Source organism: Phalaenopsis equestris, unplaced genomic scaffold (genome assembly GCF_001263595.1).
Source record: "Phalaenopsis equestris unplaced genomic scaffold, ASM126359v1 Scaffold000224, whole genome shotgun sequence".
Lineage (NCBI taxonomy): Eukaryota > Viridiplantae > Streptophyta > Magnoliopsida > Asparagales > Orchidaceae > Phalaenopsis > Phalaenopsis equestris.
In genome coordinates this window covers 4235633-4259574 of record NW_018164666.1, presented here as the reverse complement: position 1 = coordinate 4259574, position 23942 = coordinate 4235633, and the positions used below count along the sequence as shown (strand labels likewise).

At 36.2% G+C, this 23942-nt stretch overlaps 1 protein-coding gene across 1 annotated transcript in view; it reads right to left on the bottom strand.

Annotated features, from left to right (window-relative positions):
- Positions 1-23942, bottom strand: part of LOC110023369 — a gene marked incomplete at its 5' end in the record, with an annotated part of 47662 nt that overhangs the window by 7503 nt on the left and 16217 nt on the right. Inside the window, 2 exon segments of the mRNA XM_020722755.1 lie at positions 7152-7263; positions 8984-9071. Coding sequence (XP_020578414.1) covers positions 7152-7263; positions 8984-9071 — 200 coding nt within the window.

Genomic DNA, 23942 nt, shown 5'->3' with positions numbered 1-23942 from the left:
ACAATAATAAATAAATAAAATTTGTCACGGATCTATTTAACTTAACAAATGCTTGTCATGCAACTTTTAATAGAGTCACAATCATCATGTTGTTTAAAAAAAATAATGAAAATGAATGAGAGTTGAAATTAAGTAAACGATCAATCAAAAAATTCAATACCAAAAATTTAGTCCAAATCTAATTTTGCTACTTTTCAAATCTTCCATAGAAACAACGTAAAATGACCAACCTGATTGTGATGAAAAATAGTCATAGTTATGAAAGCATGTCATCATAAACCATGTGCCATCAGTGATATCAAAAGCATTAGAATGACTGCCTAAGACATGTGGCACTAGGTGCCACCATAAACGTTTTCTCAAATGAAATGAGGCACCAAAAAAAAGATAAATATTATAACTTAAGTTTATTAATAAGAAAGATTCTTAACAGCACAACAACAACAAGCCTTTATCCCACTGTGGGGTCGGCAACATGAATAGCGCTTCTCCATTGTGTCCTATTAAGTGTCATAATTTCATTTAATTCTAATAAATTAAGATCATTTTTTATACAATATGCCCAAGTCTTTTTAGGCCTACCTCTACGTTTCTTAACATAAGTCAAATCTAAAATATCTACTCTCCTAATTGGGTCATCAGAGGATCGATCTACATTTAATGTAACCAAATCATCTAAGGTGACTCTCTCTATTTATCCTCAACCTATCCTTCCCTGCAACACCCTCCATCTCCCCTCTGCAATCCCACCCCCAGCTGCAATTTTCTGTCTCCACAAACCATCCTTCCAACCTCAAGTACCGCTACCATCACCACCCAAGATGTCAGCCTCCCTACTATAGCTTCCATATGTCAACCCCACCAGAAGCCTTCCTCCCTAACTTCTTCCTTGTTGCAGCCCCAAACCTCATCTCATCATCCTTCCCATGCAACCCTCCCTGTTGCATTCTCCACACAGCAGCCACTAGCCTTCTCCACAAGCCTTACTTGCCACAGCCAACCTACTGCCTACATCCTTATACATCCTCTTCCCCAACCCAAATCCAAACCCTAATCATGCTACTGGAGAGACAATAGTCAAACGCCGATCAGAAGTTTATCATGGAAGAGATACAACGACAACTCCCCCGAGTGTTACAACGACTCGATGAAATTGAGAAATGGATACCATCCAGACAGGTGACCCGTAGCCTCAAAGGTGAATTGCTACTTCGAATGAATTGAGTGAATCTTTTCCACCATACAGATCTCAGGAATGAAGAACCTTTATCGTGAAGACTTGGTCTAAAATATCTGAGAAGCCAATTTATAGTTTATACATATAAGTGTCATTCTTATTAGTATCTAATTAGTACTAAATATTACTGAAAGCATAATTCTAAGAATTGCAAAGTATTCTCTTAAGACTCCTCATGAATCACCAATATTTATTTCAATTCTCCGAACTTTTACATCTAAACCAATTTTTATGACAACTTCTTATTTTTATCTTTTTATGCATCGTTATTCTACGACCAATTACTTTTATTTATAAGAATTTTTTCTTTTCATTTTCTAAATACATCTTTTGTAACTTGTTTAATTGTACTCAGTACTTTATCCAACATGTTATTAAATTTTTCATAAACATACCAAATATCTTTAAATTTATTCATAAAAATAATTTTATTTGTATCTTTTAAGTTCCCCCATCTATGTTTATGATAACATTTTATAATATTTTCATCTTCCAACCCTTCATCTTAAAATCTAAAATCGATAATCGATGTTGAGTACTTAAATTTTAAATTAGAATAACCTTATAATTTTTACAATCTCGACGACATATTTTTCTCATAATAAAATAATTAATTAGTGTTTATTAGATCCATTCTTATAAATAATAATATAATCATCTCTTTTCTTAGATAAAGTATTAACAATAATAAAATTATAAGCTAAAATAAAATCTAATATTGCTTTACCTGATTCATGAGTCACTCCAAAATCATAGTCACCATGAATGCTTTTAAAATCTTCTATCACTCTAATAACATGTTCATTTACGAGTGCTTTTAGGACAATGGTGTGGTGGCGGTGCAATTTCACAATACATTTTTTTGTGTTTGGCAAAACAATATTTTGTCTGCTTTTTCAAAAAGTTTTGGTGTAAATCTGTGTTTTGCAACCTATGTGGTGTCTGCTAAAGAATTATGGTATGACTTTTTGAAAAAAAGGGGTAACAACCACCGCAATGCAACAGCTTTACAGTTGTTTCTTCAAATAGTTGCAGTTGCTCCAAACAAACCCTAAATCTCCTTTAATAAATTTCTTTATTTAAGAGATATCATTTGTATTAATTCTTCTAGATCATTTAAAAAAAATTAAATACATGTTCAAACCAACTAGGAGATCATAAGCACTTATAAAATTAAGAATATTAGTATCAAAAATAATCTTTAGAGCTAAAATTTTATCTTCAATTCTATTAATTTTTATAATATTATTTGTCAAACTCTTATCTAAAATTACACCCACAACACTTTTAATACCATTCTTGCCTTAGTATCAAAAGTTTATATAAAACCTAAACTATCAATCTCTTTAGCATTTTCCCAATTAATTTTTTGAATGCATAAGATACTTATCTTCATTCTTCATATGAATCATAATATATCCTAATTTCATTAATTTACCCGTGAGAGTGCCTATATTTTAAGTTTCTATCATAATATTAGTTATATTAACTAACTTATTTACTCAGATCCTTCCATAATATGGGAGTTCTTGCTTATTTAACACTACACTTGGGAGCCGGTATAACGGCACTTGAAAACTTTTCACTATATTTAAGTCGTACAATGCGTCAATTCTAGAGGACGCTCTAGCATTGACACAATGATTTAAAGGGATTAATATCATAATATTTCGATAAAATTTTTACGTTGACTGTTGACTACATAATGCATCCCCCTTCGCTTTTCACATCTAAGACTCGGACTCTACAATGACAATGTTAAACATTTTTAATATTATTAAATAATAATCCTCAGATGATATTATTTTACATAAAAAACAAGTATTATTGTATTCAAAGTTCAAAAAATTTTACACAGCAATAAGTACAATTAATCAAAAGTTTTTAGCATGGTGAACAAAGAACAAAAGAATCTTTAGCACTATCTATTTCATTTCATTACCATCCATAATCTCTTATAGATCACTAAACTTGTATCCATCCATTAAAAAAAGAATGAATTCAGCAAAAACACGATGCCTTTTCACATAAATTTGATCTAACTTGTTCCAAGAGACCATCCTACAAGATTTTACATCTAACCTTTCCTAAGCACCCGGATTCTCCTTTAATAAAACTAAAGCCTAATTAACATAATTTTGGAGAGAAATTTAAAAGTATTGACAAAAATATTACCTGAAAGTAGTGCACCATAACTTGACCTACTTCTGTTGACAAACATGTAATGGCTAACTATAACCAAGTTAGATTAGAAATAAATCTTTATCACTATCTATTTCATTTCATTACTATCCATAATCTCTTATATATCACCAAACTTGTATCCATCCATATTAAAAGAATGAATTCAGTAAGAGCTTGAAGCTTTTTCACATAAATTTGATCTAATTTGATCCAAGAGCCCATCCTACAAGATTTAACATCTAACTTTTCCTAAGCACACAGATTCTCCTTTAATAGCACTAAAGCCTAATTAACATAATTTTGGAGAGAAATTTAAAATTATTGTCACGAATATCACCTGCAAGTAGAGCACCATAACTTGACCTACCTCTGTTGACAAATATACAATGGTTAACTATATCCAAATTAGATTAGAAATAGCAGAAATTTGATACTTCAGAATGGTATGACTAAAGAAATAGTTGACATGTCAAAAAGACTGATTAATGTAACACGTTTGCAAATGACTAAATGGGAAGGGGAAAATTTTTAAGATGCTAAAAAATGGAAGGTTGTATGATTTTTATACATCAAGAAGATTAAAAATAAAAAAAGGATAAGGTGTATAGATAAAAATTTGAAAGATGAAGTTCATGAGATGAATAGAGTAGTTAAAGGCATCATTAATACATTGATCATAGACATTATAAATGTGGCTCATGGGCAAGCCCCCCAGCTTAGATTGAAAATAGTATTAAAAACTAATTTTTGAAGAGAAGAAAGAAATTAGGAAGAGTTTATGAATTAGTTGTGCATTAAATGGATATAAAGGTTCTATTAGGAGAATTTATGAAACGAGCAACTTATAAAAGATAATATGCAATAGAAAACTTATTTGATTTTGCAACACATGATCAAGCAATAGCAAACATATATTTTAAACAAAAAGAGAAGACAATAAGTTGTTTTAATAGAAGGCATACGATGTCATAATAATAATGAGCACAAATTTAAAACAACGAGCGGAGAGAACTTATCAAAATGTGAAGCAACCAAATTATTATGAACTTATTTAAATAATTTATTTTTTTTTTTGGTAAAACACCAACCACTTAGATAAGCCTTGTTGCCTTTGATCTCCAAATCAAAGGTTTAAAGTACTGTTTACAAAGATTATCAAAAAAAGTTAACCACATAATATAAAACAAAATTGATAAATATATAGCAAAGAGGTATAAAAACTGACAATTGAAAGAAACAAATCCCCAAGGTAGCAAGTGGAATTTGGAAGGTGTGAATTTGTTAATCTTCAACTTATAGAGAAGTAAAATTAGTTAAAATAAACGACTAGCTCAATTAAAAAGATGACCATAAAAGTTGGAGAAGAAATGTTTTAATACTGACATTTAAAAACAAATAGGATGCTAAGAATCAAGATAATTACAAAGGAATCAACCTCATGATTCATAAAGTAATCAATTCGATTTTATGTAAAAAAGATCACAAAAAAGAAACTTGTCCAGCTAATGCAATCAATAGAAATATAAAAAGCAAAAAATTTGATATTTGGGTTTTATTGATCTTCAGAAAGTATATCAAAGGTATTAAAGATACATATGATTGAGCAATGACTGAGACTAGAGGAAGTAACGGGGCATGACCATAAAGTTTTAAATCATAATGGAATCATATCACGGATCATCATTAAGTTTGCAAATGTTTGTTACGGAGATGCTTACAAAAGCTAATTCTAATTGTTAAGACTCTTTTGAAATTAGTGAATAGCTTAAAATATTAAGAAAATGATTATAATTAGTGTTCTGAAATTGATAATTATGAGTTAATTTTACTAAAAAATTAAATAATACATAAGTATGATTAAAATTAATTCTCTGAAATTGATAATTATGAGTCAAATTTACTAAAAGATTAAATAATACATAAGGATGATGGGTTTAAATATGAACCCTTATATAGAAGATTAAAACATGTATAATACTACAGCTTTTAGAGTTTAAAAATGGGTAAAAAAATGGACAAATGCCACATGAGCGCCATGCAATAAAAGAAAATTATGAAAAGCTAAGAAAATAAATGTTTAAAAAATATAATTAAACTAGCTCTATTATATTGCGCCAATTGTCAGGCTATAAAGATGTTAGTGATGGCCAAGTTAAGTGTAACAAGGATGAGAATGTTATGATAGGTGTGTAGCAAAGCAAGAAAATAAAATATGAAAAATATAGTCAAATAAGATGGAAATATGTATTAAGATAATATAATAAAAACAAAAATGAGTAGTTTGAGTATTTTGAATGTATGATGCATGATGCACAAATAAGACAAGTATATTAAATTGACATTGAAGGATTATAAAGAAAAAGACATGGGATTGTCCTCTAAAAGCTGAATTGGTTTGACCTGAATCGGTCAGTTGAGAGGGGGTGCTAGGTCTTAGGAAAGCAGTTTATGTTATTTCTAATTTCAGATTTGTGAGGATAGCCGCCGGCTTCCTAGTTTTCGCTCGAGGGTTGTATCCGAAGATTAGGGTGGTGCTCCGGCTGTATCCCTCTCCCCGGTGGTAATTTATATTCTCCGACATCCACCTCCCCTCCAGGCCGCCTATAGGTTTTCCTGCAACTTCGTTGTCTCAGCCGCTGGTTGTTGCAACCTTCTCCGATGCAATCCCCGACTTGATCTCCTTCCTCCAACGTGAAACAGCCGCAGCCTTGATTTTCTCTCCCGTAAAACAACCGCATCCTTGCTTTCCTCTCCCGCAGCCCAACCGATCCTTCCTCTCCCCGTGAGACCCAACCGATCTTCCTCTCCCGTCAAACCGAACCGACCCTTCCTATTTCCCTTAACCTGCCATCTCCTGTGACTGGCTTCCCACCCATCGTCTTATCCAATAGGCTACCGTGGGCCTTTTCCCTTCCCTCCCTACTTTCCTGCTGGGCCACAAATTCATCTACCCATGGCCTATCTCGTGCAAACCCCACCACACAGCACCCCCTTCCTTCCACCTGCAGCCAACCTACACCATAGCTGCCCTTCTTCCACCTGCAGCAACCTCAGCCCCTACCGACTATGCATGTTGTCCCCACACCCCAACTAGTCCTTGCCTACGGTCCCGCAGACAGTGTCACACTCTTCTTTGCCATTGGGCATAATATGTTTGTTTGTGGTTTATTTTTCAAATTGAAGCGTTGTCATTGTAATTTTTTTTTTTTAAATTTCAGCAATAATATTTATATTTCTATTGTGATTTGAGTCTCCTACGGCATAAAAAAAAATTAGTGCATTGTAAATGATAGATGAATAGACAAGAAAATCTAGAGCTGACCTCAGCTAGATCGGACAAAATGATGATGAAAATAATAAACTAGGTTTAGTTTCAATACCTAATTGCTTTATATTTCTATTTTATTAGGATTTAGAGTTTGATGTTCACAATTTAAACGCTCAATTCATCAAACAATCCCCGTTTTATCAAGTTTTTAATGTATTCTAGATTTCTCAAATACTTATTGGCAAAAATTTGTTTGGTAAGTTTTTGGAGAAACAACCATCATGTTCCTAGCCGCACATTTCATGGAAAATCAAAAGGAAGTCCAAAGGAAAATTAGTCATTTCTAGAGAACTTGTCAACATTACATGAGGATGCAATTTAGATCACAAGTTAGATAATACATTTAGTATAAAATTTTTCCAGGAGGAAACCATAAAAAAACATATATAGCCTTTGGACAACCTCTTGATAAGTTCAAGCTCTTCAGGTTCCCATTTGCGCTCCTCACTTCTCTCGAATAAAATATGAGCTCGAAAAAATGTATTTACTGGTGGCCTCCAAGGAAGAGCTGCGGCTGCAATTGACATCATCATAAACAACACGTGTAACTAAGTAACTCGGCATCAAAAAAAGTAGACCAGGAAAAAAATTGCCTCTCAAAATCTGTCATATAAAGTGACTGATTTGTAAAAAAAACTCCTTAAATTTTCAAGTAGTTGGATAATATTTTAATTAAACATTCTAGCAGCAGCCCGTCATCCTAAACAAGAAAAATCTACAAATAGTAACAAGAAATTAAAATAATGAGCCAAAAAGAAAACCAATGTAAAAAAGAAAACAAATTTCGTATTTGTAACAAATAAAACAAAAATTGCAAGAGAAAGACATTGTTAATTATGCCATTAGACTTGTGGAACCATCTACTTCACCTCAATGATGTCATTTGGCATTCATTTGTGAATCAAGTGACTGCCATCATTAGCATTACTTTCGGCTGCCAATTCCTAAAGCTATGATAATTCGTAGGGGTAATGAAGGTTCAGTTTGATTTAGTTTTACTAATTTGCCGAACTAAACTAACAATATCAGTTCTCAAACCATAAACCAAATTGTCTTATGTTACTATAAAACCAATGTTTAGGCTTAAGGGGTTTAAGTCGGTTTTGATCAGCTTCAATTTTTTAAACCATAAATAATTAGTAAAGCATTAGCGGTAGAAGAAATTTATAAACTCCAGCATTAAATTCATATAAGACTGACTACACGATTAAAAGATACTAAATAACAAGAACTATATAATATAAGGTTAATTTCATTTTACCATTTGAATTATCACCTAAAGTACATATTGGAATGCGTCATATCAGCTAAAAACTTCGTTCTTGGTTCCATTAGCATAACTATGACTCTTCCTTTTATAAGTAAGCAGATACATTTATCATAATTTCAAATACTACCAAAATGCATCAGATTCCAGTCTAATTAAAATAACAGTCCTACTAACAAGTGAACAAACAACAACCACTCTTAGGCCACCCGTACAGAACATAAATTTTGCATTGTGCAGTTAAAATTAACTAACTTTGGAATTATAGATGTGCTACGTTGTTAGCTTGCTTCTGCGTTAACAAAAAATAAAACCAATTTTACAAGTATATCTCACTTTTAGATTAACGACAAGAAGCATATGTTATATTGCATAAATTTATTCTTCTAAAAGCAATCCAAGATGAAGGTTGAAACAAATGAGGCACGCCAAATATCAATTAAATCCAAATATACCAAAAAGCAGAGCATTTATGAATATCAACAATTTCATATAGGGCAGACAAATTCAATTTATAAGACACATCATACATTCTCAAAATTCCAAATACAAGTAAAAAATTGATTTGATTTTTAATAAATTTTTATAATAGCAAAATAAACAAAACAGTTTTTTTTTTTGGGTTCCGGAAGAACATCCGCCAAAATAATCGGTTTTAATTTTCATCAAATCCAGTTCAGTATGGATTGGGTCAGCAAGTTCAGGCTTTTTTATTTTTATACTTACCCCTAATAATTTTTAGAAAACCTCCATAATAGCATATAGCCGTTCAACTCGGATGGCATAAAGCTAGCCCAGTTAAGCAATTTATTCTTAAATGTAGCACATATAATCATAAATTCATATCAAAGGTAATAAGAAAGGTCAGAAGACTAGAACAAGCACAAATGCAATAAGGTCAAAAAGAAAGCATGCATGGAAAGAACCCTCGAACTGAATGAGTCCACTGAGTAGAATGAAGACTTACAAATGACTTTCCAGCAATCTTTGACTTCTTTCCTGTAGGATTTGCAATGAAGAATCATATGCAAACCCTGCTCTCCCAATTGATTTTCCTACAAAAAGAAAAAATAAAACAATAAAAAGAGCTCTTAGACTGATTGAACAATGCTTCAATGTCTTAACAACATATCAAAAATAAAAAGAAAGGAAAAATAATAGAAAACCTCACATAAAAGTCAAAATGTCAAAACAGTAGTCTTTTATTAGGTATAAGTTCATTTCAAGTTAGCCGCAAACAAAATGGCTGGCGTAAAACTCCATAGATCATGACGGGAAGTGTAGATTGAACACTTCGCAGAGCCCATAATCATGTGCAAGGATTAATTATGCCAAACGAAATCAAAGCCCGAAATCATAACATCCCTTATATAGGCCCAAACAGGCTCTCAACAGAAGACTCTAAGGCATAACAAACTTAAGCCAAGGAACACTCATGTCCGGAACCTTCACCAAGAGAACATTTATTATATTATCCTAAGCTCAACTATATAAAGACATGTAAACGAGCTGGGATTATATATGAATAACAATACATACTTGCTGATACCAGAACTAGTTAGGATTTAGTGGAACACAAAAAGCAAACATTTATTAATAAAGAAATAGGGATACCACACGACACAATGGAAAGGAAAAAACAATGACAGACCAATCTCCGCCTAGGGTTGGACCAGTAGATTCGAGAGCGGGGGTGGCATCGACAACATAGTGAGGGTTGGGGGAGAGTCGGTGGATGCGAGATCAGTTATGAAGGGGTTTGGGGTCCAGTAGGTGGGCTGGACAAAGAGAGTGGCTTCAGTAAAAGAGTTGTCGAGGGCTGGTAGGTAGTCTTGAGGGCTGAGACAGCTCATCTGAGGGCAGTAACGAGGGCGGCCTGAAGTGGGGATAGTCTGGTGAAGTGGACAACAAGTAGAAATGCAGGGAAAGGGATTCGACAGGCTGGAAAAGGCCAGCTGAGATTGGGATAGGCGTCTCTCACCTTTAATGTGATAGGTCGGTCCAGTCTGCCCTTGCCTAAACAGGTTTAGCCGACCATTGACAGGGCCGATTTAGTCGGCCCCATGCCAGCACTCGCGTCAGTCTCCGGGGGATGGTGGAGCTACGACCTCATTTGTCAAAACTTTTGGTTCCTCGTCTTCACTCATAGAGGCACCTAGATCTCACTATTGGTTGTACTGCCTCCCAAAGAACCGGAGTTTTCTTCCGAGCACACTTCCATATCAATCAGCTCTCTTGAGATTGTGGCCACGCCGGTACTGTTGAATCTTCCCAAATTAACCCACCGTCGTTCAGTCTGGTGTGCAGTGAGAGTAGCCTAAACCTTCCCGCACGGCTTCAAATATATTTGTAAGTTGATCAAATAAGCGTTGTCGCTCCAAAGAGCATTATGGTAGAACAGGCATCCGTCCACTTTTGGCACGCTCTGAGCTGAAACAATATATAAACGAGTATTTTCACAATTCATGTATCGATTCATTTCAGTTGTAACTTGCTTCTCCCACTCTAAATCGGTTGAGTGCGGCTGATGAACTAGTATGTCAGAAGAAATCAACTCAGGGGTGAAATTTGTGGCAAGCTGCTCCCCTCTCACTAGCACCCACTCAGAAGAGGTCCTGCTGGTGCTCCTCTCAATGCCTGCAAGATGCTAGCTCGAGGCACCCTCCGCTCGTATTCTGTCAGCCCACCCAATACATCAGAGTCACTAATTTTTGGAACAACTATTGTTACCTTAGCTAGAATTTATCCAAGGGTCAACTTGAATTGGTGACGTCTTTTCCTTGTTGGCTGCAAGAGAAGAATCTTATTTAAAGTCATCTTCTCTCAAATCAACTGTTTCATTGCCCAACATTTCAACATCGTGCTCGGTGAAACAAATCACCCCCTAGTTGTGCATTCTGATTTAGCATACCCAAATCCGTGTCACTTGCAACACTTCCTGTTGCGACAGATTATGGATGTGTATTGGTTTCACATGCTCACTACTCAAAATCAATCTTTCCTCTAACGTGGTCACCTTTGGTGTTCTCCTGGGCATACTTGGGCTATAAGATTATGAGGTTAAACTCTGTCTGTAAGATGAATGTGGGTCGTTTGATGATGTGATCTCTCCACTTCTGAAGCTAGAATTTGCACCCTATGTGTGTAGTGAGCTGGTAGGAACTGATATTGCGTCTCCCGCTTCATTTTCAGATTCTCTCGTTCTTCATATGTAAACTTCCCCCTCAGCCTCCTCTAATGTTGGATTCCCAAGTGTTGTGGCCTTTCTTCTTCACCACTGAAAATCACCCTACGGAAGGGATTGAAATTATCGTCCATTTATCCTCTTCGGCTTTCCCTATCACCATTAAGGGTAAGTCCCACTTGGATGTCATCCTCAATTTCTGTCACTCTGCGCTGTAGGTTCTCCCGTTGTATCTCTTTCTGGGTAGGTTCGAGCATGTATCTCTTTGGTGACAAGACTAAGATTTAGGGTCAAGAGGTAAAAGGGGAGGTAGGAGACTCATGGAAGGTGTAGGAAACTAATGTGAGGTTGCTGATTTTGAAAATCAATAGAGGAATCTGAGATTAGGTCAATTTGGGGATATGGTTTAGGAATAGATAAGAAAAAAATTTTAGGGGGAGGTGGATTGGGTAGGGGCAGATGCTAGAAAACCCCATGATATGATTAGGGTTATTCTGGTACCAAATGATAACTAGTTAGGATTTAGCGGAACACAAAAGCAAACTTTTATTGATATAAAAATAGGGTTACAACACAATGCAATGGAAAAGTAAAAAAAAAACGATAGAGCAATCTACGGCTAAGGCTGGAAGAGTAGATCCGAGAGCGGGAGTTGAGTCAGCAACGTAATCGGGGTATGGGGGAGAGTTGGCGGTTGTGAGGCCGGTTAGGAAGGGGTTTGGGGTCCGGTAGGTGGGCTGGACAGCGAGAGTGGATGCAATAAAAGGATTGTCAGGGACTGGTAGGTAGTCCGAAGGGCTGAGACAGTCCAGCTAAGGGCAGTAATGTGGGCGGCCTGAAGTACGAAGTGTCTGGCGGAGTGAACAGCAAGTAGAAATTCGGTGGAAGGGATTCGGCAATCTGGAAAGGGATCTGGACAGCAGGGTAGGCCGCTGGAAAAGGTCGGCTGAGTGCTGAGAGGAAATTTAGGAAGTTGGACAACAAGGTTGGGTTGTTTAGGAAGAGTGGCTAGGCGTTGGGATGAAGTATGGGGAGGCTAGCGGCGGAGGAGAGGGGAGGAAAAGGGTGTTAGGTAAGGTTAAAGAGAAGATAAAACGCCATCTCGAAGTAGGATATAGCCGAAGCACTGCCACCTTCTTGGATACAACACTAGAAAAGAGAAAACAACTCCACACAGGAATCAAAAACAGAAACACAAAAACACACATAACCTAAAAAAGAATAAAGCAACACATATAATGACTAGTCGAAAAAATAGGAAGGGAAAGGTTCTCCCCTTGGGAGGCAACCATGAAAGGCAAGGGGAGGTTTCAGTGGCGGTGGAGAATAGTTGGGGCGGGATTGGGATAGGAACTTCTCGCCTTTAATGTGATAGGCCGGTCCGGCCGAACTTTGCCTGGGGCGGTTTAGCCGGCTCCTTGCCAGCAACCTCGTCACTTGCCCTCTCTATATTCAAATTATATTATGCTTTATGGTGTCAGAGCCTTCAGCTTAACAGCTCTTCTCTTTTTCACCAAGGATTCTACTTCATCTTCTCTTGTTCAGAACAACCAGCAAACAAGCTTCTCCCTTGCAAGGATGACTGAAACTAGCATCCCTTTTTCCCTCAAATTCATGATGAAACATCAAAAATATAGCAGTATCTCCACTCACAAGTGAGAATTATCAGATATGAAAATCACAGATTTAAAAACTACTTACCACAACCGAATTTAAAGCTTTTCTCGATGGAGCCAACCCATATCCTCCTCAAACTCACATCACAGAATCTGGATTACAGAAGCCAAACCCAAATTACTTGCACTAGAAACTAATAGACCAGAACTTAGTATCTGCAATCCTATCAACCATTTCCAATTCAATTCAATTCTCTCATATGTTCTCCACCTGCAAAACACCTCAACCATCCGGACAACACTAGAAACAATGTCAGATCTAGAGTCATAAAACTAAAAAATGAACTCCACAATCTCACCACGGGCTCCAACACAATTTCACAATATCTGATCACAATCAAAACTCTAGTCTCTAGTCGACAATATAGCTTATGCAGGATTCAAACTAGTGTATATCCTGAATGGGCCTACCTTCATAAACTTCTTCAAAACAATCATTAGAACTCAACAGAACCCAATAAGCATTGATAACTTCTACTCACTACTATATAGTGAGGCGAAGAACATGGCCACATAAAATGTCAAACATAACCCACCCATAGCACTAAATACTACCAAAAATAGAAACTCGTACCACCAAAATCGTCAAACCAACTGCACACAAAATCCAAAATGAAACAAAAAAAATACCTCCAACAAAAACAAAAGCACCATCACATGCCAAATATGCCTAAAATTAAGGCACTCAGCAACACAATGCTAATATCAAACCAACCTCCAATACAAACCAACAGACAACCCACTGCATTAACATCTTACACAACATCAACCACCCAGAACTAGGATATGGACTCAGGAGCATCAGCACACATCACCCCCGCTTGAAAAACCTGCAGAACCCTGTCCCATACTCAGAAACAGATCAAATAACAGTAGGCAATGGCCAAACATTCAACATCACACATACAGGTAATGGCACACTACACACCATCCAGTAAGCTCTACCTAAACTCTCTTCTTAGATCACCTCGCCTTTCCAATATTCTCATCTCTGTCAACTAATTAGCCAAGGAGAACAATTGCATTGTATCCTTCACTGCTAAGGATTTATACATACAGGAACAAGCCACAAAGAGAATTATCCTCCGGGCCCTGTTGATTGAGGCCTATATCCTCACAGCACTCCACACCTACATCACTCCAGCAATATGGCATCAACATTTCGGGCCCCTCATCATCAAACCACACAACTCATCTCAAAAGACAGCCCTGGTCTATGAATTCCATCAACCAGTACTTCTGCTCTCCATGTCACACAAACAAAAGCCACAAACTCCCCTTTGCATCTAGTATAACTACATATAAATGCATAGAATTAATACACTCTGATGTATGGGATTCCTTCCCCGTGTCCTTGCTCCCTTGACATAGATACTATGTTTCTTTTATTGATGCTAACTCGTTCTTATTAGATATACCCTATGTTTAAGAAAAATGAAACTACCTAACAGTTCATTAACTTACTCAAAATGCTCAAAAATTATTTCAACATCTTATAAAGAGCCTCAGATCCGATGGAGATGGTATATACACATCTCATACCCTCAATAGCTACCTTCACTCTAATGGAAACAGCCACCGATTCAGCTATCCACACACTCCATAACAAAATGGACTTGAAGAGAAAAAAATATAGACACATAACCGAAATAGCAAGAACTCTATTGAGCACAGCTAATCTACCCACCAGCTTTTGGATAGATGTCATTCTCATTGCAACATACCTAATAAACAAGCTCTCATCCCTCACAACAAACCACAAATCCCCCTATCAACTACTACACCAGCTTATGATTATCTTAAAATATTTGGTTATTCATGTGACCCATAGCAAAACCATACACATAACACAAAATGGCTCCCAAAACACCCCTCTGCATATTCCTCAAAAGCTACAAGTTTTATGTCCCAATAACCAAACACCTCATCCACTCCAGACACATCACACTTCAAGAAAATAACTTCCCTTACCTTAACCCAACATAACCATAAGTGACACGACCTCATACAAGCCTTCTACAATGTTGCCTCCCATCTCCACACTACCAACCATCTAACCCACACAGCCGTCATCTCTCACTCACACAGGACATAACACTACCACCTAAACAGCTTCACCACCATCATCCAACCAACCTCCACCCATTCCAACCAAAACCCATCACATGCAAACATGACAACAAACTGGACACCTCAAACCAAAAAACAACTCAGTCTCATTCATCGTACACCACAACCATACCCAACCTCATTTCAACAAGCCATTAAACATTCCCACGGGAGAAATGCAATGTCAAAAGAATTTCTTGCCCTACAACAACAGGGCACATGGATCCTTGTGCCCCACTGAACAACCAAAGCATATTTGGATGCAAATGGACATTTAAAACTAAATATCATGCAGATGGGACCATGGCTCACTAAAAGGCCCGCCTAGTAGCACAAGGATACAAACACCAACAAGATCTCACCTAACCAGAAATATTCACCCTAGTGGCCAAGTTTCCCACTATAAGAATTCTTCTCGCCATTGCCACAACTAACAACTGACCCATTGAACAGCTCAACATCTCAAGTGCATTCCTCCATGACAAATTACACAACACAGTATACATGACACAATCACCATGCTTCACAGACAACCAATACACTCACTGGGTATGTAAACTCAATAGCCCTTTTATGGATTAAAATAAATACCAAGATAATGGTAATCAACCTTCGGCTCAAGTATCTACAAACAAAGATTCGGGGTCAACAAAAAATATCAATCCCTTCTCATATACCACCGGGATTCAACACTGCTATACCTAGAATATGTTGACGAAATACTCATCAAAGGTAACTCACCCAACCTCATTGCACAACTCATACACAATCTTAACCAAACTTTCAGCCTCAAACAATAAGGACCCATCAAACACTCCCTAGGCCTCCAAATTCAACACACCATACAACAATATTTCATACATCAAACATCATACCAACACAAACTCCTAAAAACAGCCAGCATGGACAACTTAAAACGAATCTCAACACCCCCTTCCACCAAACCTCCATCAAACAACTCCACCACACTATTACCAGACCCCCACCAATGACGCAAACTAATAAGAGCACTTCAATACCTCACAATCACCCACCCATATATCACATTTAATGTAAACCATCTTAGCCAACATAAACACCAGCCACACACCAAACACCAACAATCACTCAAGAGACACTTGCATTAATTACAAGGAACACCACATATGGGGTTACCCATAATGCTAACAAAACTTCACCTTCATGAATATGCAGATGCTGGCTGGGCCAGCAACCCGGCAGATTGCAAATCCATCTCTAGCTTGTGTCTTCCTAGACTCCAATCTCATCTATTGGTCAGCAAAAAAACAACCAACTGTGACATGCTCCTCAACCGAAGCCAAGTACAAAGCCCTTACAATGGTCGCCACAAAGATTCTCTTATCCCCAAGCTATTTCAGGAGTTCCAAGTACATCCAACTACACTGACGCCACTCCCCTGTGATTGTAAATCGGTTATAGCGCTAGCCAACAACCCCATCTTCCACGCTTGTACAAAAAACATCGAAGTTGATTACCTCTTCATTCGCAACCATATCAAGACAGAAAAACTCACTATCAAACACAACATAATGGCAAATCAGGTCATTGACTTCCTCACCAAGTTTCTCTATAGCCATTACCACCGAGATCTCGCCAATAAGCTGACAGTCTTCTCTCTGCCGCACATCTAGATGTGGGATATAAGGCTAGACATGCACTCATCAGAAAATCCTAAGGCATAACAAACTTAAACCAAGGAACGCCCATGCCCAAAACTTTCATCAGGAGGATATTTACCACACTAACCTTTATAAATTATTACCATATTACCCTAGCATAACTGTAAAGGACATGTACATAAGGCGAGATTATATCACAAACAATACATCCTTGTCTTCTTTCTATTCAAATTATCTTTTGCTTTACTTTAAGCCATATATCGCCTAAAATAGGTATGAAATCCTAGAGCTGAAAATTTTAAGCACCTAAAACACTTATATGATAACCCTAATTGCTAAAAAAGATGTAACAAGGTTAGGCATTGAGGAATATGCTCATATTAAAATAATTAAAATTAAATGCTAAAATTTAGGCATATTACATAATCTAATTAGGGCTGTGAATGAACTTATCTCAAACCAATCTGACAATAGTGAAAAAAACAGCTCAAAGCCATTTGTATTGTTGTCAAGTCGAGATGATGAAAGCCATGCGCTGGTTGGATTTGACCATTGATTCAACTCACACTTCGCTCCTTATTTTCAAATCAAGATAAAACTAATTTGATTTTCAATCAAGCTCTAATATTTTAATAAAAGAAGATTTACAAAAATATCATTTAATTCCTATGTATTTACGTATCTAACAACTATACTTCAATTTTTACATATATATATGTCACTTAGCCAATGCATTAAAAGGTGTATTCCACTTTTTAAAAGTAAAAAATAGTGATATATCTAATGTGATAAGAAAGATTTGGGTGATATAAATGTTTAGTAAAAAGTTTGAATTGGATGGAATATATGTAAATACTTTTTAAATAAAAAATCATAGACAACATATATGCATGCATCCAAACATACATAGAAATATATAAGATAACTACATTCATCAATATATTAATAGATAAATTCTTAAATAAAGGGATAGACATTTTGATTCAATCTTACGCTTGTTGGATTTGATCTAGGCATGGCTCAATTTAAGTTAGTTTCAAAGATCGCTTGACTCAGTAGTTCGCTCATTTCCCATCCAAGTGAACATCCAAATCACTTCAAGAAAAGACTCATAAATTCCACCTTATATAAGTCAACATGCTTACAGCATATACCTCAACACTTCTGATAATCTATATTATCAATTAATTGATCCGAAGCTAAAAGCCCTAAAATGACCATCAAAAATATTAAAATTTTGACTCCAATCAATCTTTAGCATGTTGAATCTAATTGAATAAAAACGAAGAAAAATATAAGGAAAAAATTAATTTAACAATACTTCAACTTAAAGGAACTCTTAGTACGACATATAGAAAGTCACTAAATAAAGATAGTTAATGCTAAAGAAGGAAGCAAAATAACAATAAGAATTTGGCAACAAAGGCCATGCAAATGTAGAGGTAAGAGTTTATAATGATTGAGAAATATAGAACACGTAGAATTAAGGTAATAGTAAAAATAATTATTGTTGCATAATTTTGGGGTCTACAAACCACCAAGATGAAATTTTATTCTTAATTGCCTACACGTCCACTCAAGCTGCATAGTACTTATTAAACATGCCCAGTAGGGGTGTAAATGAGTCGAGCTTGAGCGAGCCAAGGCTTGGTTTGTGTTCGGCTCATTAAAAAATACGTTTATCCATGTTCGGTTGCGTTGAAGTTTAAAAGAAAATTAAAATTATTAAAAATTATTAATTTTGTTAATTATGTTAATTAAACTTAATTTTATTAATTAGTTTAATTAAACTTAATTATTATTAAATCCTCAAATGTTTGTTTGCTCCCGCTTTCAATCAATGATATAAACATTCAAGCTTCTGTATGAAGCAAAAGCCACACGTTAGGCTTGGTAACCCTTCATTCGCACATCTCTAGCCTTCCCATTCGATGTTAGCTTCTCTATGCTGCATCTTCCCTATTTGAGCACAGAAATTTCTCCCTATTCGAGTGCAGAAATCTCTCCATGTTCGAGCGTAGAAATCGTAGTTCTGCCTTCACTTCGCTCCTTTTCGCACTTCACGATGCACAGGTTTGCACTATTCCTCTTCTACTTCATCTTCTTCTTCCTATTCAAAGCCGCAAACCATTTTCCTTTGTTTGTTTTCTGTTGTGATTCTCTTCTTCGTTCCACACGACAGAGCTGCGACCCGCTTTGTACCCTTTCCTTGCTAATTCAACTATACCCGCAACATTTTCTTCGCCTCTGCCTGTTCTCCCCATGCAAATATAAAACTTCTTTTCTCGCCCGCCTGTCTTCCATGCTCTCCTACCAGATCCTCTCGTGAGACAGTCGCGATTAGCGTTAACTGGAAAGGCAATCACGAGATTGCTGAAGTACAGAGACTCGAAACTCCCTTCCTTTGCCATAGTACCCCTGTCGATTGATCTTTATCGCGATCCTCCCAAGCTGAGTGAACCAAAGTCACTCCTTCGTTGAGCCATGCATGTTGTCCTCTCGTTGCCTTATACCGAACCCTTCATTCTTCTCCCCTGAGCACACCGAAGTCGTCACTTCCTTGCTATCCAGAGTCGCTCCTTTGATCCCCCTGCCCTAGAGCACGAGCTGCTCCTGTTATTGTGTGCTAAACAAAGCCACTCCTTATTCGACCCAAGCAAAGCACCCAATCCTTATTTGAACCCGAGTTCGGCCCAAGATTGAGTCGAATTCATCCTGCCTATTTTTACTGTCATTTTATTTTTAGTATTGTTGTGTATTGTATTAAAAAAATATATCTCTGTTGTATTTTTTTATATTTTGTTATTAGTCGTCATTGACGCTGTCAAGCTCAAAAAATATAACTTTAGGGCAATAGGGAAACTTTCAAAATGTACACTCGAGCAAGCACGAGTACCCGTTCGTGGGGAATTATGTACCGTTCGGGAAAAATTGCGGACTCGTATGAAAAACTTTTTTTAATTTTGGGATTTTAAAACATTAGTTCGTAGAAAAAGTGAGTACATATCCATGGAAATTAAGTACCTATCGTGAAATGTTGGTTTGTGATCTAATCTTTTGTGCAAGCACATTGAAGACTCATTGTGTCTTACAAGATTGTGGGTTAAATTTATGTTTTTGCTCTCCGGTAGCAGTGTCTCACAAAACTGATCAACGTATCTTTTAGGACAATTAGAAAGGCTAACATTCTTCCATGCCCCCAAATAGGGATTGAAGTCGGGAGGCGGCCGAAATTTTTGGTGATCTGGACGTATAATCAACTTAAAACATATGAAGTTTAGAATTTATAAAATAAAATAAAATGTGACTCATTTGAATTTTAAAATGAATTGAAAACTCAAGCTTTTAAAATTTAGGCTCTTAAGATTTAAAATATCGGAGATCTGGACTTTTAATAGTTAGACTCTTAAGGTTTTAAAAATTTTTAAATTCTAGGCTTTTAAAATATAGACTTTTAGGGCTTAAAGATATTAAAATTTGAATTTTAAAACATTAAGCTCATAAAACCTCAAAATATTTGAAAATTAAGCTTTTTAGACTTGAACTCCTAGGGTATGAAAATCAACTCAAAATTGGGTTTTCGGACTTAGGCTCCTAGGGATGAAAAATAATTCAGATATGGGATCTTTTCAATTTTAAAGTTCGCCACCAAATTCGCAGCACATTTGCAAGCGAAAATAAGTCAATTATTGTTAAAGCCCAAAAATGTAATTTTGTATGTACTACAATAAAAAGAATAAAAAGATAATGCTTTAACCCAAAAGATCTGTTTTGAATAATGTGCAAGTAAACTACGCCCTTTTGAGTGATTATTTAAGTGCGATCAAATTATATGCAAATGGTTCAAATACTATGTTATACTTTGAAAATCAAACCACATTATGATCATATATATGTCTATCATCTTAAAATTAACTACAAAGCCCGCATGTGCTCCAATAAATATATTGAATACTCAAATATTAGGTCTGAGAATGTTGCACGGGTTAATTGAGTCGTCTTGTTTATATAATAGAGTTGTAAATCCCACCCAACTACTCTGATCCTCCTCACAAGAACCAGAGTCGACAACTAGTAATTTCAAAATAAATGTCCAAATAATATTGATAAAAATTTACAAGTTCAAACCACCCAACTAGTATAATCCACCTCCTCGCAAGGACTGGAGTTGACGAGTCTAGTAATTTTAAAATAAAAATTTAGAAGTTCAAATCATCTAGTGTGATCCTCCTCCTTATAAGGGCACGCGTTGACAGAACTTATACCCTCAAAAGTCCAAACTAACAAAATTAAACCTCTTAAAATATAAAAAAATTTTAAATGCTTAAATTCACAATAATGGTCGAGTAGATAAAAGATTTCAACCAGAGGGGTCTATTTTAAAATTATGCTTCAAAGTCTATGTTCAATTCAATGATTTCAATTACTGAACGTGATCCTCTGTAAGCATGACAAAGTTGGCAGGGTTTAAAAATAAACAAATCCCCAATGATGGTCGAATGGATAGAAAATTTCAACCAGAGGGACATTTTCAAAAATCGAATCTCAAGTCCTTTATAAAACTCAAATAATAATATAAATCATGAACCTAATCTTCTGTGAATGAGACATAGTCAAAAGAGTTCAAAGATATCAATCCTTGATGATGGTCGTGTTGCTAAAAAATTTCAACTCGAGAGGTTAATCTTTTAAATCCATATTTTCAAAGTAATCAACTAAAAAGTCCAAGTTAAAATCAATCATTAAAGACTTAAAACAAATTTCATCCACCCTCCGCAATAGTTTGTCGATGAATAGAAATTTCTGTATAACTTTAGCTCACAAAGAACTAATGTCATATTAAGTGTATCCTTATATTCACAATCAAAACAATCGCATGTTAGTAATAACGTGACTCAAATCTTCTTTCCACTTGGTTTTGTCGTCAAATGACACCACAAAATAGTAGTTACGATCAGAGACCTCTAACCGGGAGGTTACCACCAAATATCAATATTATATTACGGTCACAATCGCAGTCTATATGTTCTCCAATGATTTTCTATCCTTTGATTTATAAATTATAATGATACAATTAATTGGCACAAAACCTTATGTTAGCTAAGACTGACTTAAATTTGTCCCCTTGGACAAAAATTCGCCCCAGATCTGCAAGGTTCTCTTGAACAACGCAATGCATGATTGCTGACAGGAATACATCTGTTGGGCTGGGTCAACTACCTCCTCTGACTACTTAGATTAAGAACCATGACGATCTAAGACAATGAAACTATGGGATCTTGATCGGGTTTCGTCTTCATTTCCCCACCATCAGCTTTAAACTTCAAGTGATACATTTTAAAATTTAAAATATTATATGTTTACTATTATTGTATGTTGAATATTCAATTCTTAATGAGTAGCCTTAGGCCCTGTTTGGCGCAGCGGCAGCTTTCCAGCTTTTCAGCTGTAGCTGCGCTGCCCCAGAAAACTGTTGTGGGGAAGCTGCTGCGGGGAAGCTGGTTGGTTGTTTGTTGCAGTTGTATGAAAACAACTGTGGGACAGCTGTTTCTAGAAAAATGACAATTCTGCCCATATTTAGTTAAACTGTTTGATCAATACAATCACAAGGAATAGATTGCTACACACATATTACGAAACCAAAGGTTTTTGTCACTCATGGTATCCTTATCGATGTCAGGAACAGATCTATTTAAGGCTTTCATTGATATGAAATCTTACCATTTCAAACTTTTTAATATTTTCATTTATGTTCTTCCACGAAGAATTTTGCCTCGATGAGAATTTGTTTTGTCATGTTTCAAATTCAAGCATGAATGTGAATCAAAATAATTAAAAAAAGAAATTTGAATGGATTTAAGAATTTTGTAAACACAAACCCTTTTCATCCATATAGCAAAAGAAGGACTATATTTACTGTTAAATTTATTCTGGTAAAGATATGTGATGATGATATTCAACAACAAAGAAGTTAATATATGGTCTAAACTGAATTTTCAGTCAATATGTAGATTACAAGTCATGATACTAATTGATTCGTCTACTTCTATTGAATTCTGATTAGTTGTTGTGACAGGAAATGGTTAAATGAATCGGTTTAGCGGCACATAAGCGCAATCCAATATTGCAAGGGAGAATTCCAACAAGATAAATTTATTCAAAAAAATCAGAAGATTACATAAGTTTGTATCAGCACATAAGCGCAATCCAATATTGCAAGGAAATTGAAGAGAACGAAGAAATCGAAGAGAACGAAGCGGAAAACTCAGAGATCGGAGATAGTGTTGTTCGCGAAATGAAAAGCTTGTTGGTAACCCTAATCCAAGCTGGATATGTAGCTCTGACTTGCAGAGTAGAATATTCCGATGGAAGGAGGGAATAGATCCAGAAGGGCGAGATGGCGAGAGGCGCGGGAAGGAACGCTGCCCGGCAGGGCTTCTTTCATATGTCCTCGGGCAAAAGCTGGGGCCACGGGGTGTTTATCCTGCAGCCCGCTTTTCACCCGTGTTAGCGTCCTTCGGTCGCGAAGCTCCGAGACAAACAGTGAAATGTCGCAATTTGGGGCCGCGCCGCGTGAAAAAGCGGCCCCAAAAGGAACCTTAAAAAGTGTCATCCTGTTATCAGAAGGGATAATTATTCATAGGGGTTTGCGTCTATAAGAAACATCGAGCCCAAGATAAAAAAATAATAATCCTCGCAAAATGAAGGTGAAATCTTTGGGTAGTTTCATATCTACGATCCAATGTCCTCTGAAAATTTGATCATTCAAAGCTCTCTCAAAACAAAAATAAAAGTAGAATGCAGAGAGCCTTGGGGAGCGGTCAAATTTTTCGAAGCCCACAAGCTCGTATATATCGAGCGAAAAAAATGTGTTCTTATTCAGCTAGTTTGCTTAGCAAGTTGAACACGAGTTATTCACGAACAATGAGTCGTTTTGACAGCATTAGTCACTAAGCCGTAGGATGTTAAGAATAAGGGCGAGATTTAAATTTTATTATTCATTTTAAAATACATTTTAATAGAATTTAGTGTATTTTTATTCTTATTTTTAATTAGTAATTTAATTGATTATAAATCCTTGTAACATTGTAGACAAAGAAATAATTTAAAAATAATAGTCATCAATTATGTGTGTGTGTGTGCGCGCGTGCGCGCAGACCTTCACCTGGCTCATTGGATGCGGCCTTTGATGTAAGTCCCTCGGGTCCAGGGTTCAATCCCTGCGTATGACCGAATTGCACACCTGTCTAGAAGGGAGGTCCGCCCCTCGATCAGACTTTGGGGTTGATTAGCGATCAACCTTTAATATATATATAT